Here is a 16940-nt window from a genome sequence, read left to right on the forward strand (position 1 = left end):
TGCATATTTTGTCTCTATTGGCTTGGAATCATGGTTTTACATCTTAAAAATAGTTTTGTTTCATTAAAAATTAATTATTTAATGTATTTTTTTAAAACCGGTTCGTTTAGACCAAACCAGTGCCGGTTAGACCGGTTCCGGTCGGTAAACTGGTTCATTAGGTGGACCGGTCCGGTCACTGGTTCCGGTTTTAAAAACATTGCTCCTCACAGGTCCAAAGGATATGCTACCAGAGATCTGCACAATAGGATATGTCACCAAAAGTCCACAAGCCTTCAACAGAGATCTGAATGTGATTTCTTCACCACAGATCTTGAAAAATGATTTCCACTATTCTGATGACAACCACAAGCCTGAGAAATATTCTTCAAACTACCTTTGTGATAAATATGTTAGTCTTGATAGATCCATGGTCCAATCAAAGGTCACTATGATTTTCACTGCCCTCAAGGAATCCGAAGAGAAGAACTACTGTTACAACAAGTCTGCAATATTTCAATAGAAATGTTAAACAGGTTCGTAGGTCCAAAAAGAAATTTTTGTCACAGTTCTGAAATGTCTCCACAGGTCTGAAGTTTAGGTGACAGTTCTTTTGTAGGTCCGAGCTGCTACAGGTAGACAGACTTCAGGTGATTGTAATATAGTCTGAGCTCCTTTGCAAGTTAGTAATTTTCCACAAATCCGCAATTCCACAGGTTTTGGGCCTCCAACAAGTGACCAAAGTCTGCAACACTGAGCTTGGATCGATGTTTCTTCACTTAGTCCGAGATCCAAGCAGGTCTGTTCACTGTGCGAATTCTGAAAAGGTAACTATTCAATTATATGATCTGAGCCCTTCAAAAGTTACTACCTTGTAATCCGAGTTTTTATGCCCAAACAGAAATATCATTCTCCTTCATTTCACGGGTTGTGAACATTTGCGCTGCATTGTGCTTTCACCGAGACCAAGATTCCTTTGATAAGCTCACAGTTGAATTTTTTAGATGCACAACTGCATAATCTCTTACTATTCGAATTTGCTCACTGAATCTGCTGCAGAAATCAAATGTTCTTTTACATGTATTAATACGTATTCATGTAACATACGTAGTGGAGTCATCTTAGAGCCGACCAGTGCTCAATGTTTGGTTAGCTGACATGTGATGGTGGAGCCAACCTAGGATTAGCGTATTTAACTTTAAATATTCCAATGTATTCAATATGTTTCTTTGTTTGTATTCATGCATGGTTTCATATGTATGTGGTAAATACATTTTTATTGTTATATATTTTATATCATATAAATATAATATATATATATATATATATATATATATATATATATGTCTAGTGATTTTTGCCCCCTTTTTTTCGTCTTTGGTATACTCCATTTTGGTCATCCCTCAAATGTCAAATTAGGCTTAGGGTATTAGCTAGGGTTTCATGTACTAGGGTTTGGGTTTGTCAACAAGGCTAGGGTTAGGGTTTCATAGTTTTAGGGTTAGGGAAACATAGTCTAGGGTTAGGGTTATTTATTACAAGAATATTTGCATCTCGACAATGCCATATTGACATCAATGACAACCTTGATTAACAGATTCGGCAGAAAGAATGGGCTAGGTCTGTGCTCTTGTCCCCTAGACCCCTTTTGGATATTAACATTGGATTCTAGTCCCGTGGGATCTCTTTTACTGACCATTTGACTTTAGGGATGGTATTTCATGGGAAACCTTGATTTTGGTTGCGTGGTCTCGCTCCCTCATTCACATATATTGCCCCATTACCACTCATTATAACCGATTCATCATTTCTCCCACCTGGGTCCACATAGGGCTAGCTCTTCCCTCCCCTTGCCCACACCTTGGGTTGGCCCTAGAATGATGCCCCAGAGGTTGATGCAACTAAAAATAAAAGTAAAAGAATAGTTGCTCACATTCAACAGGAAAATGTACCACAAAATGCAAAATATGGTCGGGACAAACACATTTAGCAAGTGGGCAAAAGCCAATACATGACCTCTACCCCATCATCATGGTCATCACCCTGGTTCCTACAGGCCCTAGATGAGCCTCCTTTATCATTTAGGAACCCATGATTGTCCCAACCCCTGGTGGGCAATGAACCACCCTACCTTAAAAGGGTTAATCACTGTTAGATTATACACATCATGCTCTTGCCCTTTGAGCCCCAAGTAGTTAATTAAAGAAAATTCATAAAAAGGCAAAAGGCATATAAAGAAGGGTGGAAAAATCAAGGTCGGGGCACCTCATGTACCATGATTGCTCCCTCCTATACATTATATACCCAAGTGTGGGCTTCCGGGCTTCCCTTTTTCTAGCTACCCTTGTACCCCAACATGTGGCCCAGGGCTGCCCCTTTTCATTCCATACTCCATTCATCTCTTTATCACATGCCACCACCTTTAAAAGTATGTACCTTGGACACATTATCCCCTCTAGAAGTAGAAACCACCTAATGGGATACTTGGTTAACCCCAATTGGAGCTTGGAGACATTAGCACATGACAAAGCCCATTATGGAAGGGCATGCCATTATGAAGTCCCCACTTGTTGTCCATGGTTTGTAATCTCTTTTACTCGATTTCCTTGATGACTTGTTTTATTTGAAGGCTAGGGGACGCATTGGATCTTATGCAGGATTGCAGATGGTCGACATCCCTTGTTTGGTCTCCCTATACGGGGTCCTAACCCTCCAAAGGGCTACATTGGCACATGTAGGGTGTGTGTTGAGAGCCATGGGCCTCCACAACATTAAACAACACTCCATAGATCCCCAAAGATGTTCAGAGATTGCTCAAGATTCACCTATTGGACGAGGAAGATGAACCTGGTTCACATTTGTTAGAAAATCAGAAAGGCAGAAAGATTTTCTTATACTTACTTTTGATGATCTTGATTTCTTATTAGGTTTATTTTTATCTGCTTTCTTTTAGTTCATCAACCAATTACCAAAGCAATAGTTGTTAAATTGGCAACTAGGGCCAAACTCCATGTGGGTTAGCTTATTTATGGCAGCTGATAATTTTATTGGATCCCTCTCGTCGGAGGTGTAGGATTGATCCAAAGATCATCCGATTCCGATAAGTATTTATGGAGATATGAATTTATTTTGTTTATGTAATTATTATCAAGCCGACCAGCTCTTATGTAGGCTCTAGAAGCCAAATCGTCATGTCTATTCAACCTTACGCTTTTAGTATAAATAAGAGAGGATGTGAAGTCTTTTAGACACACTCTTCATGTGATCTCCTCCTCACCACGTCTTGGGTTTTTGGTGAAGGAGAGAGACACTAAGAGTACGCTGATGATGCCCTAGCCGCAGTAGAAGGTGCCCTAGCTACAGGTCAAAGAGGAGCCTTAATCTGCTCTTAAGGAAGGCTCTAATCCGTTGAAAGAAGAGCTTTAATCCACACTTAATGGAGGCCCTTATCTGCTGTCCAAGAGGCTCTTATGCGCAGTCAAGGAGGAGCCTTAATACGCTAACTGAAGAAGCCCTAGAAGCTGTAATGGAGAAGTCTATACACAGTAAGAAGAAGGCTCATCATTCGGTCTACAATTGATCCAAAGGAGACTGTGCTTGGGGGCAAAGAAAAGGAGACAAAGGTAGCTGCAGAGAAGTCTGTCCATAACCGCAGTGATGCCTTAGTCGCAGAAAGCCCTAGCCGCAGGTAAAAGAGGAGACTTAGCCGCAGTTAAGAAGAGCCCTAGCGGTAGTCAAGGAAGAGCGCTGGCCGCAGTCAAAGGAGGCATAAATCCGCAGCCTAAAAGGGAACTCTAATCTGCTGTTTAGTGATGCCCTAATCCGGAGTTATGAAGAAGCCTTATCCGCAGCAAAAGGAGGGCTGATCAGCGGTGAAACATAAGCCCTATACGCTGTAATGAGGAGGCCCTTATCCGTTGTCATAATGGAGACCCTAGCCACTGTATTGAGAAGAGTTTAGGCAGCAGCAAAAGAAGGCTTCTATACGCTGTCTAGAGGAAAGTCATGAAGCCCTAACAGCAGTGAGGAGATCTGGCCGCAGGCAAAAAGGGAGACGTATTACGCTGTCAATATAGCCGCAGTTTGATGTGTGATTCATCAACTGTCTAAGGAACTTCAATACGCTGCATAAGAAGCCCTAAAGAACCCTACACGCAGCATTAAAAGGACCCATATATCAGCGTCTAGCAGCATGGAAATCTCTGTGACATTACTGCTGTTTAAAGGCTGATTGGGTCACTGTGTGAAGGGACAAGGTTATAGTTAATTGTTGGGCTAGGCCGCAGGCCATAGCCAGCAGTTGGAGGCCTCTTTAAGTGCTGCGTTTAGACCCTACAAGGCATCATATCATTGGAGATCAGTGTGAAGGCTATCCTCGGTAAATAGGTGGACTGTGGAGTATGTTTAGGGTGTAGTAGCTATCAGATCTTGTGCCCTGAACAGAGATCAGGTTTGCCAAGATATGCTTCAGTCCTTTCAACATACACAAGTTTCCAGATGGGCAGCCTTGACATGATCAGTGAAGCAGCAAAGGAAGGAGAGTTTTATGGAAGGAAAGCTTCAGTATGTTGAGTAATTGGTTGAGCTGTTCTAGACCTATCATCTGCTGCATTTTGTCATCTTCATGGTGAAGATCTCTGATGTCTGATCTATGCTTAGATCTAGACAAGTCAAAGTGTTGACTTCTGTTGTAATTGTACTCTCTCTCTCTCTCTTTCTCTGCTGAACTTTGAAGATAAAAGAAGATTTGATCAAAGGGTTTCCCCACACATTGTGGGGTTTGTCCCTGGCTTGCGCCATATCTTGTGTCCTCTTGTCTTGGCTTGTCTTCTGCATATTATATTTATGTTCTATCTGCAGTTTATCGTAATGCTGATGTGATTGCTAACTGTGAAAATTTAAATAAATTGCTCTAGCATAGAACATACCAAAACTTAACATGGTATCGGAGCTGAGGTGAAGACAATGCCCAAGCAAGAGTGAAATAGCAATCACCGAAGACAGTTGGGACAAGACAGAAGGATCAATGGGTTCCTCATAATTCACCGAGGGTGAATTCAAAGCAAAGAATGTTATCTGAATGGCGCAGTGGAAGATTTTGATGGTCCATCTTAAGATCACTTCATTGGGAAGTTCGGATCTAAGGGTGGAAGGAAAGGCGGATGCCTTGTTGAAATAAGTTGGGCCGTTATGCGAAGGAGTCTCCGAATGGCAGAGACACATCTTTTGATGAAGATAACAATCATTCCTGGGACATCTTCAATGATCAAAAGAATGACTGGTAATGCAGGTCATCAAGGAAATGGGTGACTCTTCCACGAAAGCAAGGAACCCCAAAATCTCTTTTATTTACCTGATCGAACCTGATGCCCATCTCGGAAATGGAAGTCAAAGGTTGCAGGGTGGCACTTATCGATGGAAAGGTACGTGTTTGAAAATAGATCTTTTAAAGATGTTTTTGAGTTCAGGGTTGTATCAAGTTGCAGGAAGTCCACTGGGGACCATGTCCATTGACTCAGCTCTAGAGGTCTGTGAGTCAAATGGTGACTAGGATGCCTGAATTCAAAAGGAAGCATGAAGGTACGTGTCTGAAATGTACCAAAAGAAAAATATTATAAGGGTACCATTCCCCTCATGCAGCAGGTTCACAGGTTTGGAACAACCCGAGGAGTTTGAGAATCATGATCAAGGAATCTCATGTATACAGGTGGAAGAAAGCCCTCTATGGCTTGAAGAAAAACACCTCAGGCATAATATGAGAGGATTGATAGCTGTCTAATGCAGCTGAGATTCACTAGGAGTGAAACCGATCCAAACCATTACTCGAAGGTTGTGGATGATAAACCTCTCGTACCAGCACCTATGTCTAACAGGTGCAGACTCTCTCATTTATAGGAGACAGAGGGAGTTGGATTCTGAATGTGGGAAGATAAGATGCAAGCTTGTGACTGCCTCGAGGATCTTAACTTTCAGAAGTTATATGGTAATGATGTCGGACCAGATTTGGGAAATGCCTCTGAGTTTCATAAACTCATTCGCGTTGATGTTCTTGGAGAACCTCCGTCCGGACATCTGTGTTGCAGTTAGCATGGTGAGCTCATATTTGGTTGAGCCTCACTTGATTGGTGCCAAGAATCTTCTAAGATATCTTCAGGGCACAATCTCTCATGAATTGAGATACACTGCCGAAAATATGAAACCACATGATTATTCGAATGATGAGTGGGCAGGAAGTATGGAGGATCACTAGAGCACTTCTCAGTGCTGTTTGGAATCTGCCTTGATATCCTGGATGAGCAGGAAGCAGAAGTCGGTGACTCTGAGCACCACCAAGGCAGAATACATTGCTGATAGTATGGCCTTCTGTGAGGCAGTCTGGTTGCTGAAGCTCTTCAGTGAGCTGTTTGTACACATGATGAATACCACTGTGAATCTCTGTGACAACCAAAGATGGGATTCGATTATTGAGGAATCCCGTATTTGACAATTTCTCCAACAGATAGACATCAATTACTGCCTTATCTGGGATATGGTAAGTTGATGATCAAGGAGGCTCCATCACACTGAGATGATGTACAGGACAGAGCCCTGAGGAAAGATCAAATTTGTGATTTTCCCGAACGACTTGGAGTCGTCGAGAGACCTTTGTAAAAGGGTCCTGCATGCTGCATACATTGAGCTCTAGGAGCTTTGGGGGGCTTGCAGTTCTATTGGAGCAACATACGACCACAGGGTGACTCACCCTCCCCTGGTGGTGCGCACTGAAACAAGATGATTTGCTCTCTTGTGGGACAAGATGATTCGCTCTCTTGTGGGACAAGATGATTCGCTCTCTTGTGTAGCAGGATGATTAGTTCTCCTGTGAGGCCTGGATTGATTTGTTCTCCATGGCGATTGTAGCAGGATTGATGTGTTCTCCTGTGAGGCCTGGATTGATGTGTTCTCCATGGCAGCCTGGATTGATGTGTTCTCCATGGCGATTGTAGCAGGATTGATGTGTTCTCCTGTGAGGACAGGATTGATTAAGTTCTCCTGTCGAGGCTTCCTACCCATGCAGTCTGGGACTCATGGGAAGTACCTCTCATCTGATCAATGAGCAGGGAAATGAAGTTAGGGACCATAGTAATACCGATGTACGCATCGTTGTATCTACCGTACTCCCTATGCTAGGATGTCCTCCATTGATCTGGGATCAATGATACTGGTCTGGGACCAGTGGTAGGAGTTGTACATGCTATGACGCAGACTTCGGGTCGGCTGAGACTGGTCTGGGACCAGTGGTACATACTCCGAGACTGACTTCGTGTCAGTGCAGTACTGGTCTGGGACCAGTGAGAGTGGTACATACTATGACGCTGACTTCGGGTTGGTTGAGACTGGTCTGGGACCAGTGGTACACTCTCTGAGACTGCGATACTGGTCTGGGACCAGTGGTACACTCTCTGAGACTGCGATACTGGTCTGGGACCAGTGGTAGGAGTGGTACTTACTATGAAGCTGACTTCAGGTCAGTTGAGACTGGTCTGGGACCAGTGGTATGCACTCTGAGACTGACTTCAGGTCAGTGGAGAATGATATGACTCATTCTCGATCAATTCTTCTTCTTCATAGTTCAGCGGAGATGAGCAGAGCAGAGCAGAGCCAGCAGAGCAAAGCTAGCAGAGCTGAGCAAAGCTAGCAGAGCCAGCAGCGCTGAGCAGAGCAGAGCTAGCAGAGCCAGCAGTGCTGAGCAGAGCAGAGCCGAGCTAGCAGAGCTGAGCAGAGCAGAGCAAAGCCAACAGAGTTGAGTAGAGCCAGCAGAGCTAGGCAGAGTAGTGCAAGGCACTAATGGCAGAGATAGTACAGTCGTACATATGGATCAGCAGATGGAGTTCTCCCTAGTTGAGAGGGAGTGTTAAATTGGCAACTAGGGCCAAACTCCATGTGGATTAGCTTATTTATGGCAGCTGATAATTTTATTGGATCCCTCTCGTCGAGAGGTGTAGGATTGATCCAAAGATCATCCGATTCCGATAAGTATTTATGGAGATATGAATTTATTTTGTTTATGTAATTATTATCAAGCCGACCAGCTCTTATGTAGGCTCTAGAAGCCAAATCGTCATGTCTATTCAACCTTACGCTTTTAGTATAAATAAGAGAGGATGTGAAGTCTTTTAGACACACTCTTCATGTGATCTCCTCCTCACCACGTCTTGGGTTTTTGGTGAAGGAGAGAGACACTAAGAGTACGCTGATGATGCCCTAGCCGCAGTAGAAGGTGCCCTAGCTACAGGTCAAAGAGGAGCCTTAATCTGCTCTTAAGGAAGGCTCTAATCCGTTGAAAGAAGAGCTTTAATCCACACTTAATGGAGGCCCTTATCTGTTGTCCAAGAGGCTCTTATCCGCAGTCAAGGAGGAGCCTTAATACGCTAACTGAAGAAGCCCTAGAAGCTGTAATGGAGAAGTCTATACACAGTAAGAAGAAGGCTCATCATTCGGTCTACAATTGATGCAAAGGACACTGTGCTTGGGGGCAAAGAAAAGGAGACAAAGGTAGCTGCAGAGAAGTCTGTCCATAACCGCAGTGATGCCTTAGTCGCAGAAAGCCCTAGCCGCAGGTAAAAGAGGAGACTTAGCCGCAGTTAAGAAGAGCCCTAGCAGTAGTCAAGGAAGAGGGTTGGCCGCAGTCAAAGGAGGCATAAATCCGCAGCCTAAAAGGGAACTCTAATCTGCTGTTTAGTGATGCCCTAATCCGGAGTTATGAAGAAGCCTTATCCGCAGCAAAAGGAGGGCTGATCAGCGGTGAAACATAAGCCCTATACGTTGTAATGAGGAGGCCCTTATCCGCTGTCATAATGGAGACCCTAGCCACTGTATTGAGAAGAGTTTAGGCAGCAGCAAAAGAAGGCTTCTATACGCTGTCTAGAGGAAATTCATGAAGCCCTAACAGCAGTGAGGAGATCTGGCCGCAGGCAAAAAGGGAGACGTATTACGCTGTCAATATAGCCGCAGTTTGATGTGTGATTCATCAACTGTCTAAGGAACTTCAATACGCTGCATAAGAAGCCCTAAAGAACCCTACACGCAGCATTAAAAGGACCCATATATCAGCGTCTAGCAGCATGGAAATCTCTGTGACATTACTGTTGTTTAAAGGCTGATTGGGTCACTGTGTGAAGGGACAAGGTTATAGTTAATTGTTGGGCTAGGCCGCAGGCCATAGCCAGCAGTTGGAGGCCTCTTTAAGTGCTGCGTTTAGACCCTACAAGGCATCATATCATTGGAGATCAGTGTGAAGGCTATCCTCGGTAAATAGGTGGACTGTGGAGTATGTTTAGGGTGTAGTAGCTATCAGATCTTGTGCCCTGAACAGAGATCAGGTTTGCCAAGATATGCTTCAGTCCTTTCAACATACACAAGTTTCCAGATGGGTAGCCTTGACATGATCAGTGAAGCAGCAAAGGAAGGAGAGTTTTATGGAAGGAAAGCTTCAGTATGTTGAGTAATTGGTTGAGCTGTTCTAGGCCTATCATCTGCTGCATTTTGTCATCTTCATGGTGAAGATCTCTGATGTCTGATCTATGCTTAGATCTAGACAAGTCAAAGTGTTGACTTCTGTTGTAATTGTACTCTCTCTCTCTCTCTTTCTCTGCTGAACTTTGAAGATAAAAGAAGATTTGATCAAAGGGTTTCCCCACACATTGTGGGGTTTGTCCCTGGCTTGCGCCATATCTTGTGTCCTCTTGTCTTGGCTTGTCTTCTGCATATTATATTTATGTTCTATCTGCAGTTTATCGTAATGCTGATGTGATTGCTAACTGTGAAAATTTAAATAAATTGCTCTAGCATAGAACATACCAAAACTTAACAATAGCACATAATTCAATGGACACCAAATATAGGCACATAGCTAGGGAAAAACCCCTCTCTAGGGGAAAACCAAGTTAGTAATTCTTCCTTCAATAGTTTTCCTGAGATATTCCAAGACTCTAGACCTTGACACAAACTTTTCCCCAGACCAAGTCAGCCTTCTTCCTCCTTTACAGATGATCCCACTTGATCTGACAACATCAGCAGTAGTAGCAGCACTTTCTTGGACCCGGTGACTTCGACTTTGCTTTGGAGACTTCGATCTTCAGTAAATGACTTCAATCTTCACTTAGGCACTTTGATCTTGGCCCAATACAACTTCCTGACGCAATAGCACCCAATAATAGAAACTTTGACCTATACTTGATCTAGCAGCAGCAACTGGCAGCGGCATCAACAAGAGAACTTCGATCTTCCAATCTAAGGCACGAGAGAGAGAGATGCACCAAAACTTTGATTTTCCTAACTTCCTTCTTCTAGACCAAACTCGCACTTCTTTTTGCCTTCTTCCTCTACTTCGCACTTTTTCCCAGTTTCAAAGAGATATCGAATTTCCTTGAGTTGATATCCTCCAAATGAATTCGATCTGCTTCATTTATAACCTTTAGGTGAGGTCGAATAACCCTCCTTGAGGCCGACTTGATCATCTTAAGGCCGACTTGGTGTGGAGGTAGCATAATTCATTTTTGACTCAATACTAAACCTTTTTACATGATTCAAAAGCCCAAGAAGGGTACCTTTAAATGTACAATGACTATATTAACTCAGAATAAACCCTAGAAGTCCTCAATGGGGACTTTGGCCTAAAACATGATGACCAAAGCATGAAACTCATGCCTTAATAAGTCATAATAATAATAATTATTATTATTATCTTTATTCTTTCGACAAGTACATTACATGATCACTTAAATACATTAATGAAGACCGAACCTAGCTACATTTTCCAACAACCTTTGCCCAACCTACCCCACAGTTGTACCATGCACTTGGCAATTGACCCAGGACTTGTATGATGATATGGCATCACTTACACCATCATCTGAGCCCTTACAGATGGACTACAGGCATCTTCAACTCACTTGGAGACCCATGAGGTCACTTGTGAGCCCTCACATTCATTGGGAGCACCACGGGTTTATTATGTGGAAAACAAAGGGCCAACCCCTTGTCCATTTCTTTTGAAGTCCAATTCATCATTTTTGGCACTTATGGACTTCACCAGGCCTCGTAGAGAGCCCAACGATATGCATTATTGATTATTCGACCTCTTGGAAGGCTTATGATTTTGTTTATGAGCTAGTTTGGTGGGCTTGTCACCAAGAGATAGTTATCTGCACATTATTTTACTCGATGGGCTAATGTAGGCTCAAATTAGGTAATTCGAACTCCTAATGATTGTATAAATAGGAGACATGAATTCATTTGTATCATCATTTGGATTGGATCGTATCTTCTTGTGAGATTTTTGCTATCTTTTGAGTATGAGAATTTTTCGATGAATGGATGAATTTCAATGTTTGGTTATTCTTCTTTGTCTTGGAGCTTCTATGATTGGCATATCTTAGCAATTGGATATATTCTTCTTACATGTAAGTACTATGTTAATGCTATTTTGATTCTTTATTTTGCTGCATTCATGATATTGAGATTTTCTCTATTCTAGGGTTAATTTGTTGCTTTTCTTAGAATGAAATTGTGTAAATTAAATCTCTAAATAGTGTTGTATCATGATTGGGCCATGTTTGAATGAATGAATGTTCCTAGAGACATCCTTGTCTTGACAAGTCACCAAATATTGTTGAACGAAGTATAAATGACCTTGAAGCTACTTCCATTAAGCCATAATGCCCAACGAAGTTGTCTTTTAGGCCTCCTTGACAAGTGGAAATCAATCCAAACTCTAAATCTTCCATGACTCCATCTCTCCCAAAGGAAAAAGCACTATTCCTCCTCTGGTGATCACTTTAAAGCTTATTTCTTTCACATTCCCCTCTTTTTCTAGACCTAGCCTACATAGGTCACCAAGAAGCACTTGTGTGTCCTTAAGAAGCTCTCCAAATTTCATGAGATTCCAACGATGGGATCTTCAAATATCGCGAGCCCTATCTCAAAGACCAATTCTTGCCCTTGTTTTCCCTTAGGCTAGAAACCTCACTAGGATCCTTGCATTTCCTTACACTAAAAATTCATTCCTTGATCCCTTTCCCCTCCCTAATTAGGTCAAGTATATCATTGGTTGCTAAATCCTATCCTCTTGACCAAACCTCGGGTCTACTTGGTCTCGTGTGGTCCCATGCACTATCATATACCTTGTTTTAGACTCTCAACACACATTATTTTTTAATTCTGCATTTTTACCTAGTGGGATTTGACCCCAAAACTTCTGCAACAGAGTGTCAAGCTAGCTGGAAACTCATATTTGTTGCAGATTTGAAGCTTAGGAAAGGCCTAAAGTGATCCAGTATTATTGTCCTAACTTCCCCAGCCCCAAATTATCAATTAGAAGTGTTTAGACTTGTGGGTGGCCTTGTAAAGGAAGATTTGCTGTTGTTTTATTGTATTTCTCTCCAGACTTTTGATATGCAGCCACAAGATAGAAAGCAAAAATACAAAAAAGAAAAAACTCTTTACCAAAGGTTCAATTCAAAAATAACTTATAGATTTGATAAATATATTAACTTTTCACTCATTTAAACTATTTGCATATTGTTTATCTTTTTGTTTTTGGTGAATCATCTTGTTGGCTTGCACTATTTTCCTACATAATTTATATTTCCATATCGGTAAAAAATGTTAAATAATTAACTCCTCACTTCACCCAAGACCCAATTTGAGGCACTATTTTATTGATAGTTGGGTGGAGCATTTCATACATGGAATCTTCGAATCGCCATTCAAGTAAGATTTGGGCTTAAAGAGGGGGGACTCGTGCAGAGGTGATAGTCGACACTCATCCTATGTTGGTCATCTTAACAATTTTTGTGGACCTTGGCAAACTAGCTAGTTTGTGTGGTAACAATACCATTCTACTGTAGTCTCTTTTTTTCCATTTTGTGACTAAAATAGATCATATAAATTCATTATGTTTGTATTTCACACACGGTTATGAGCCTATTGAGTTTATAGGTGGCCTTGGATTTGGTGTAGTATCTCTTAGATGTTTCTCATACATGGCAGTCTCACAGTTAGCAACACTTCAACTTCCCAAGGCAATTCACATTTCCCAATGCAATGTAGTCCTGGAAATCAAAAGACAACTTGGGTTGACATCAATGACAACCAAATTCCAACGATCTTGTTGGTTTTTGCATATTTTACACAGCAAGCTCATAACCAAGGCTCTATTTCTAGCAATATTTACATATTTGGTTAGCATGTTTTCTGTACACTAAATTTGACTACTCACATGCTGTATCTTGTTAGATAGATTGTACTTTTACTGGTTTAGATTATTTTACACAGACATTAATAAAATTATCTTATCTTATAGAATACCAAGAAGACAGCAACACAAACTCCTCCACTTTAGTCATTTCACCCCATTATAAGGCATTGGCCTTGTCCTGGTTAGCTAGAGTCATCCAAGGAAAGTCTCCCATAGCGATTTTGGTAGGAGTTTAGCTTAAAGAGTGGGGACTTCGGCCGAGGTGACGGCTAACATTTTCTTGTGTTTGTCGGCCTAGCAGGTTGTATAGATCTTCAACAACCCTACTAAAGGAGTGATAACAGATACTCTAGATCACTTTACAAATGTCAATTATTTTTTAGTATTCCAATATCCTAAGTGGGGGAACATCACTAGAAGAGCTACTTTTCCAAAAATAACTGTTACGAGTGAGTTATGACTCTTTCTTCAATTGTTTTGTCTCTATCCTCAACTCGGCTGTTTGTGTAAAGCACTGAGAATCTGAAGTGATGTGAAGTCACCCAAGGAGGCTGCCCTCTTTAGCTAGGCACTCTTCCTTTATTAGTCATTCACTGTAACTTGTTTTCTCAAGTTAATGAAATATTTCTCATAGCTGGTCTAGAGTTCGTAGCATGGTTTGTAATTTCCACTAGGATACTCTCAAATCTACCTTTTAATACTTAGTATATCACTCTAAAATTCATATATGTTGTTTCTAGTTCCCTGATCTATCACTCTACAGTGTCTATTTCAAATTTCAATAAGGACTGATTTTGGCTTTATTGCAAGAGTTTTTCCATTTCAGACAGTATTATATCTTAAGAAATAGTTCTGTGTATCATGAGTTAAAAATTGTAAGGCAACTTTTATCAACTATGGGAGGAAATGAAATTACAACTCACGATAATAAGAAACACCCCATGAGATAACATTCGATGCACCTCCCACTGTAATCTCAATGGGAATATGACAAAGGAGGAGAAACCAACCTGCAAATTGCAACTGTGACTGTGAATGATGTATGAGCAATAAAATTTAGGTAAAAAGAGCGTCGCCAATCAACTTCTGCATCATTTTCTCCAATCACTTTACCAAGCTGTTTAACAAAAAAAATGCATTAGCCCCCTATCCATTTCAGCTCCAGCATTGCAAAACAATTTTTGCATCCTTACAAATCTATGATTCAGAAAAGAAGTGAAAACTACATTTCATTTTCAGTGTAATTGCATGGAAAAGCTGAGAAAGGGAAAAAAGAAAAACTTTAACAGGATTAGAGTGAATAAAAGTCTTAGCAGGAAAGGAAAAATAAGGATCATAAGCAGAGTACTCACAACTGTACAAGAAACACAACAGAAGTTTTGGCCATTTAGATCATATTATGTTATGAAAGTTGTCAAGGAAGTGCTAGTATTTAAAATTCAAACATTATATACGTGCCAACATATAAATTACACTATTTTACACTTCTATGAAAAACAGATCAATTTGGATTTTTTAGAATATATTTGAAAATAGACTGAACATCAAAGCAGCCACTTCTTTAGAACTACATCTTTCAAGTCTTGGACTTGGATGCCTCTTTCTTCACCATGATTGTTTTCTATAAGAATAAAGGTTGCTCATCATCACTTCATTTTTGACTGCATGTTTTCTCTTGGCCTGAATCTTGCATTGTGTTACTCCCTGTTGACAAATGATCTCATACCTAAAAGTGAAAAGTTCCAACACCAAGATGGTGACGTGCAACTAGTAGGATGGCCATTGTCATCCTAAAACAGTGCGAAACACGCATATGGATTTCCAATGAATGAATTGAATTGATGAGCAAGCTAAAGCTCAATAATAATACAGAGATATTTACAGTAACATGAAACAACAGCTAAAAGAATGAGCATTAAATACTAAATAGGATTATTCTAATACCCTCCCTTATTGCTCAATCTATTTACAACACCAATAGACCCTCTGAATTTTACAAATTTATCAGGGCCAAGAGGTTTGGTGAAGATGTCTGCGGGCTGCTCTGTTGTGGGAACATATCGCAACTGAACGGATCCGTCTTCAACAAGCTGGCGAATGTAGTGGCAATGAGTTTCCACATGCTTTGTTCGTTCATGAAAGACTAGATTCTTGGCAAGTTTGAGCACTCCCTGATTATCACAAAACAAAGAAGTAGGACCTGTCTGGGAAACATGCATATCCGCAAGCATACGTCGAAGCCAAACTGCCTCACAGGATGCCTTAACTGCTCCCCGATACTCTGCTTCTGTTGAGGAGAGAGCCACTGCCTACTGCTTCTTACTAGTCCAGGTAACAGCACCAGATCCTAGACTAAACACATACCCAGCTGTAGATTTATGGTCATCAACCGAACCGGCCCACTCAGAATCTGTGTAACCACTGAGTATAGGATCAGAACTTCGAGTGTATAGGAGTCCATAATCAGAAGTGCCACGCACATATCGTAGCACACGCTTTGCGGCTATCCAATGATCAGCTTTAGTAGCTGACATGAAGCGGGAAATGTAGCTCACTGCAAAACTGATGTCAGGTCTGGTGGCAGTAAGATAGATGAGACTGCACACTAATTGCCTGAATAAAGTCTCATCCACAAGGGGAGAGGAAGACTGAGCTGAAAGTTTGAGCCCTGGTTCCATAGGAGTCGTGGTTGGTTTGCAATCTTGCATTCTGAACCTGTCCACAAGATTTTTGGCATACTTGGACTGAGAGAGAAAGATGTGGTTCTCAGTCTGCCAAACTTCAACCCCCAAACAGTAATGAAGAAGTCCCAAGTCTGTCATATCAAAGGTTCTGCATAAGTCTTGTTTGATCCCATAGATCAAATGTGCAGAGCTGCCAGTAATGATAAGGTCATCCACATAGACAACCACAAACAAGATATCATCACCAGTATGCTTGATATACAGATTTGCATCAGATGGGCTCCACTGAAAGCCATGATCTGTCAGGTACTGATCAATTTTCATGTACCAAGCCCGAGGAGCTTGTTTCAATCCATAGAGTGCTTTAGCTAATCTACATACTTTCTGTTCTTGACCGGCAATCTTGAATCCTAGAGGCTGTGTCATGTAGACTTCTTCCTGTAAGTCACCATTTAGGAAAGCACTCTTTACATCCATCTGATGAACTTTCCAATTGAACTGAGCTGCTAGGGCAAGGACAAGCCGTATGGTACTGATCTTGGTTGTAGGAGCAAAAGTCTCCTCATAGTCGATGCCTTCCTTCTGTGAGAACCCTCGAGCCACAAGACGAGCTTTATACTTGTCTAGGGTTCCATCAGCTTTGTATTTCACTTTATATATCCATTTGCAGCTAATGGGCTTTTTCCCTTCAGGAAGATCAGAAAGGGTCCATGTGTGATTTTTCTGAAGACTCTGGAATTCAGCTTCCATAGCCTGTTCCCACTCAGATGTACCCTTAGCCTCTGAGTAAGTTTGAGGCTCAAAGATACTGTGTAGGTTAGCCATAAGAGCAAAATTTACTGTAGACTGTTGTTTGCTCTTATGTCTAGAAGTTCTTCCTTCAAGGAGTTCATCATCCCGGAGATCACCAATGGTTTTAGCCCACCATTTAGGCCAAAGAGTAGAGGAACCAATATCAGGAGGAGATGGAGAAGGCTCAAGAACAATAGGGGCAGCAAGAGAAGGATTATTTTCCGGAGGAAGCTCAGGCAGTGTAT

At 41.5% G+C, this 16940-nt stretch overlaps 1 protein-coding gene across 5 annotated transcripts in view; it reads right to left on the minus strand.

Annotated features, from left to right (window-relative positions):
- CW7 overlaps positions 1-16940 on the minus strand; it is a 502578-nt gene that overhangs the window by 339392 nt on the left and 146246 nt on the right. For all 5 annotated transcript variants that reach the window (XM_089453029.1, XM_089453024.1, XM_089453026.1 and 2 more), the window contains one exon: positions 14230-14336. In XM_089453029.1, the coding sequence (XP_089309155.1) occupies positions 14230-14336 (107 nt within the window). The remainder of the gene's footprint in view (positions 1-14229; positions 14337-16940) is intronic.

The sequence above is a fragment of the Pinus tabuliformis genome, chromosome X, assembly GCF_031772625.1.
Source record: "Pinus tabuliformis cultivar Carrire ecotype Pingquan chromosome X, CPIR1, whole genome shotgun sequence".
NCBI classification, from domain to species: domain Eukaryota; kingdom Viridiplantae; phylum Streptophyta; class Pinopsida; order Pinales; family Pinaceae; genus Pinus; species Pinus tabuliformis.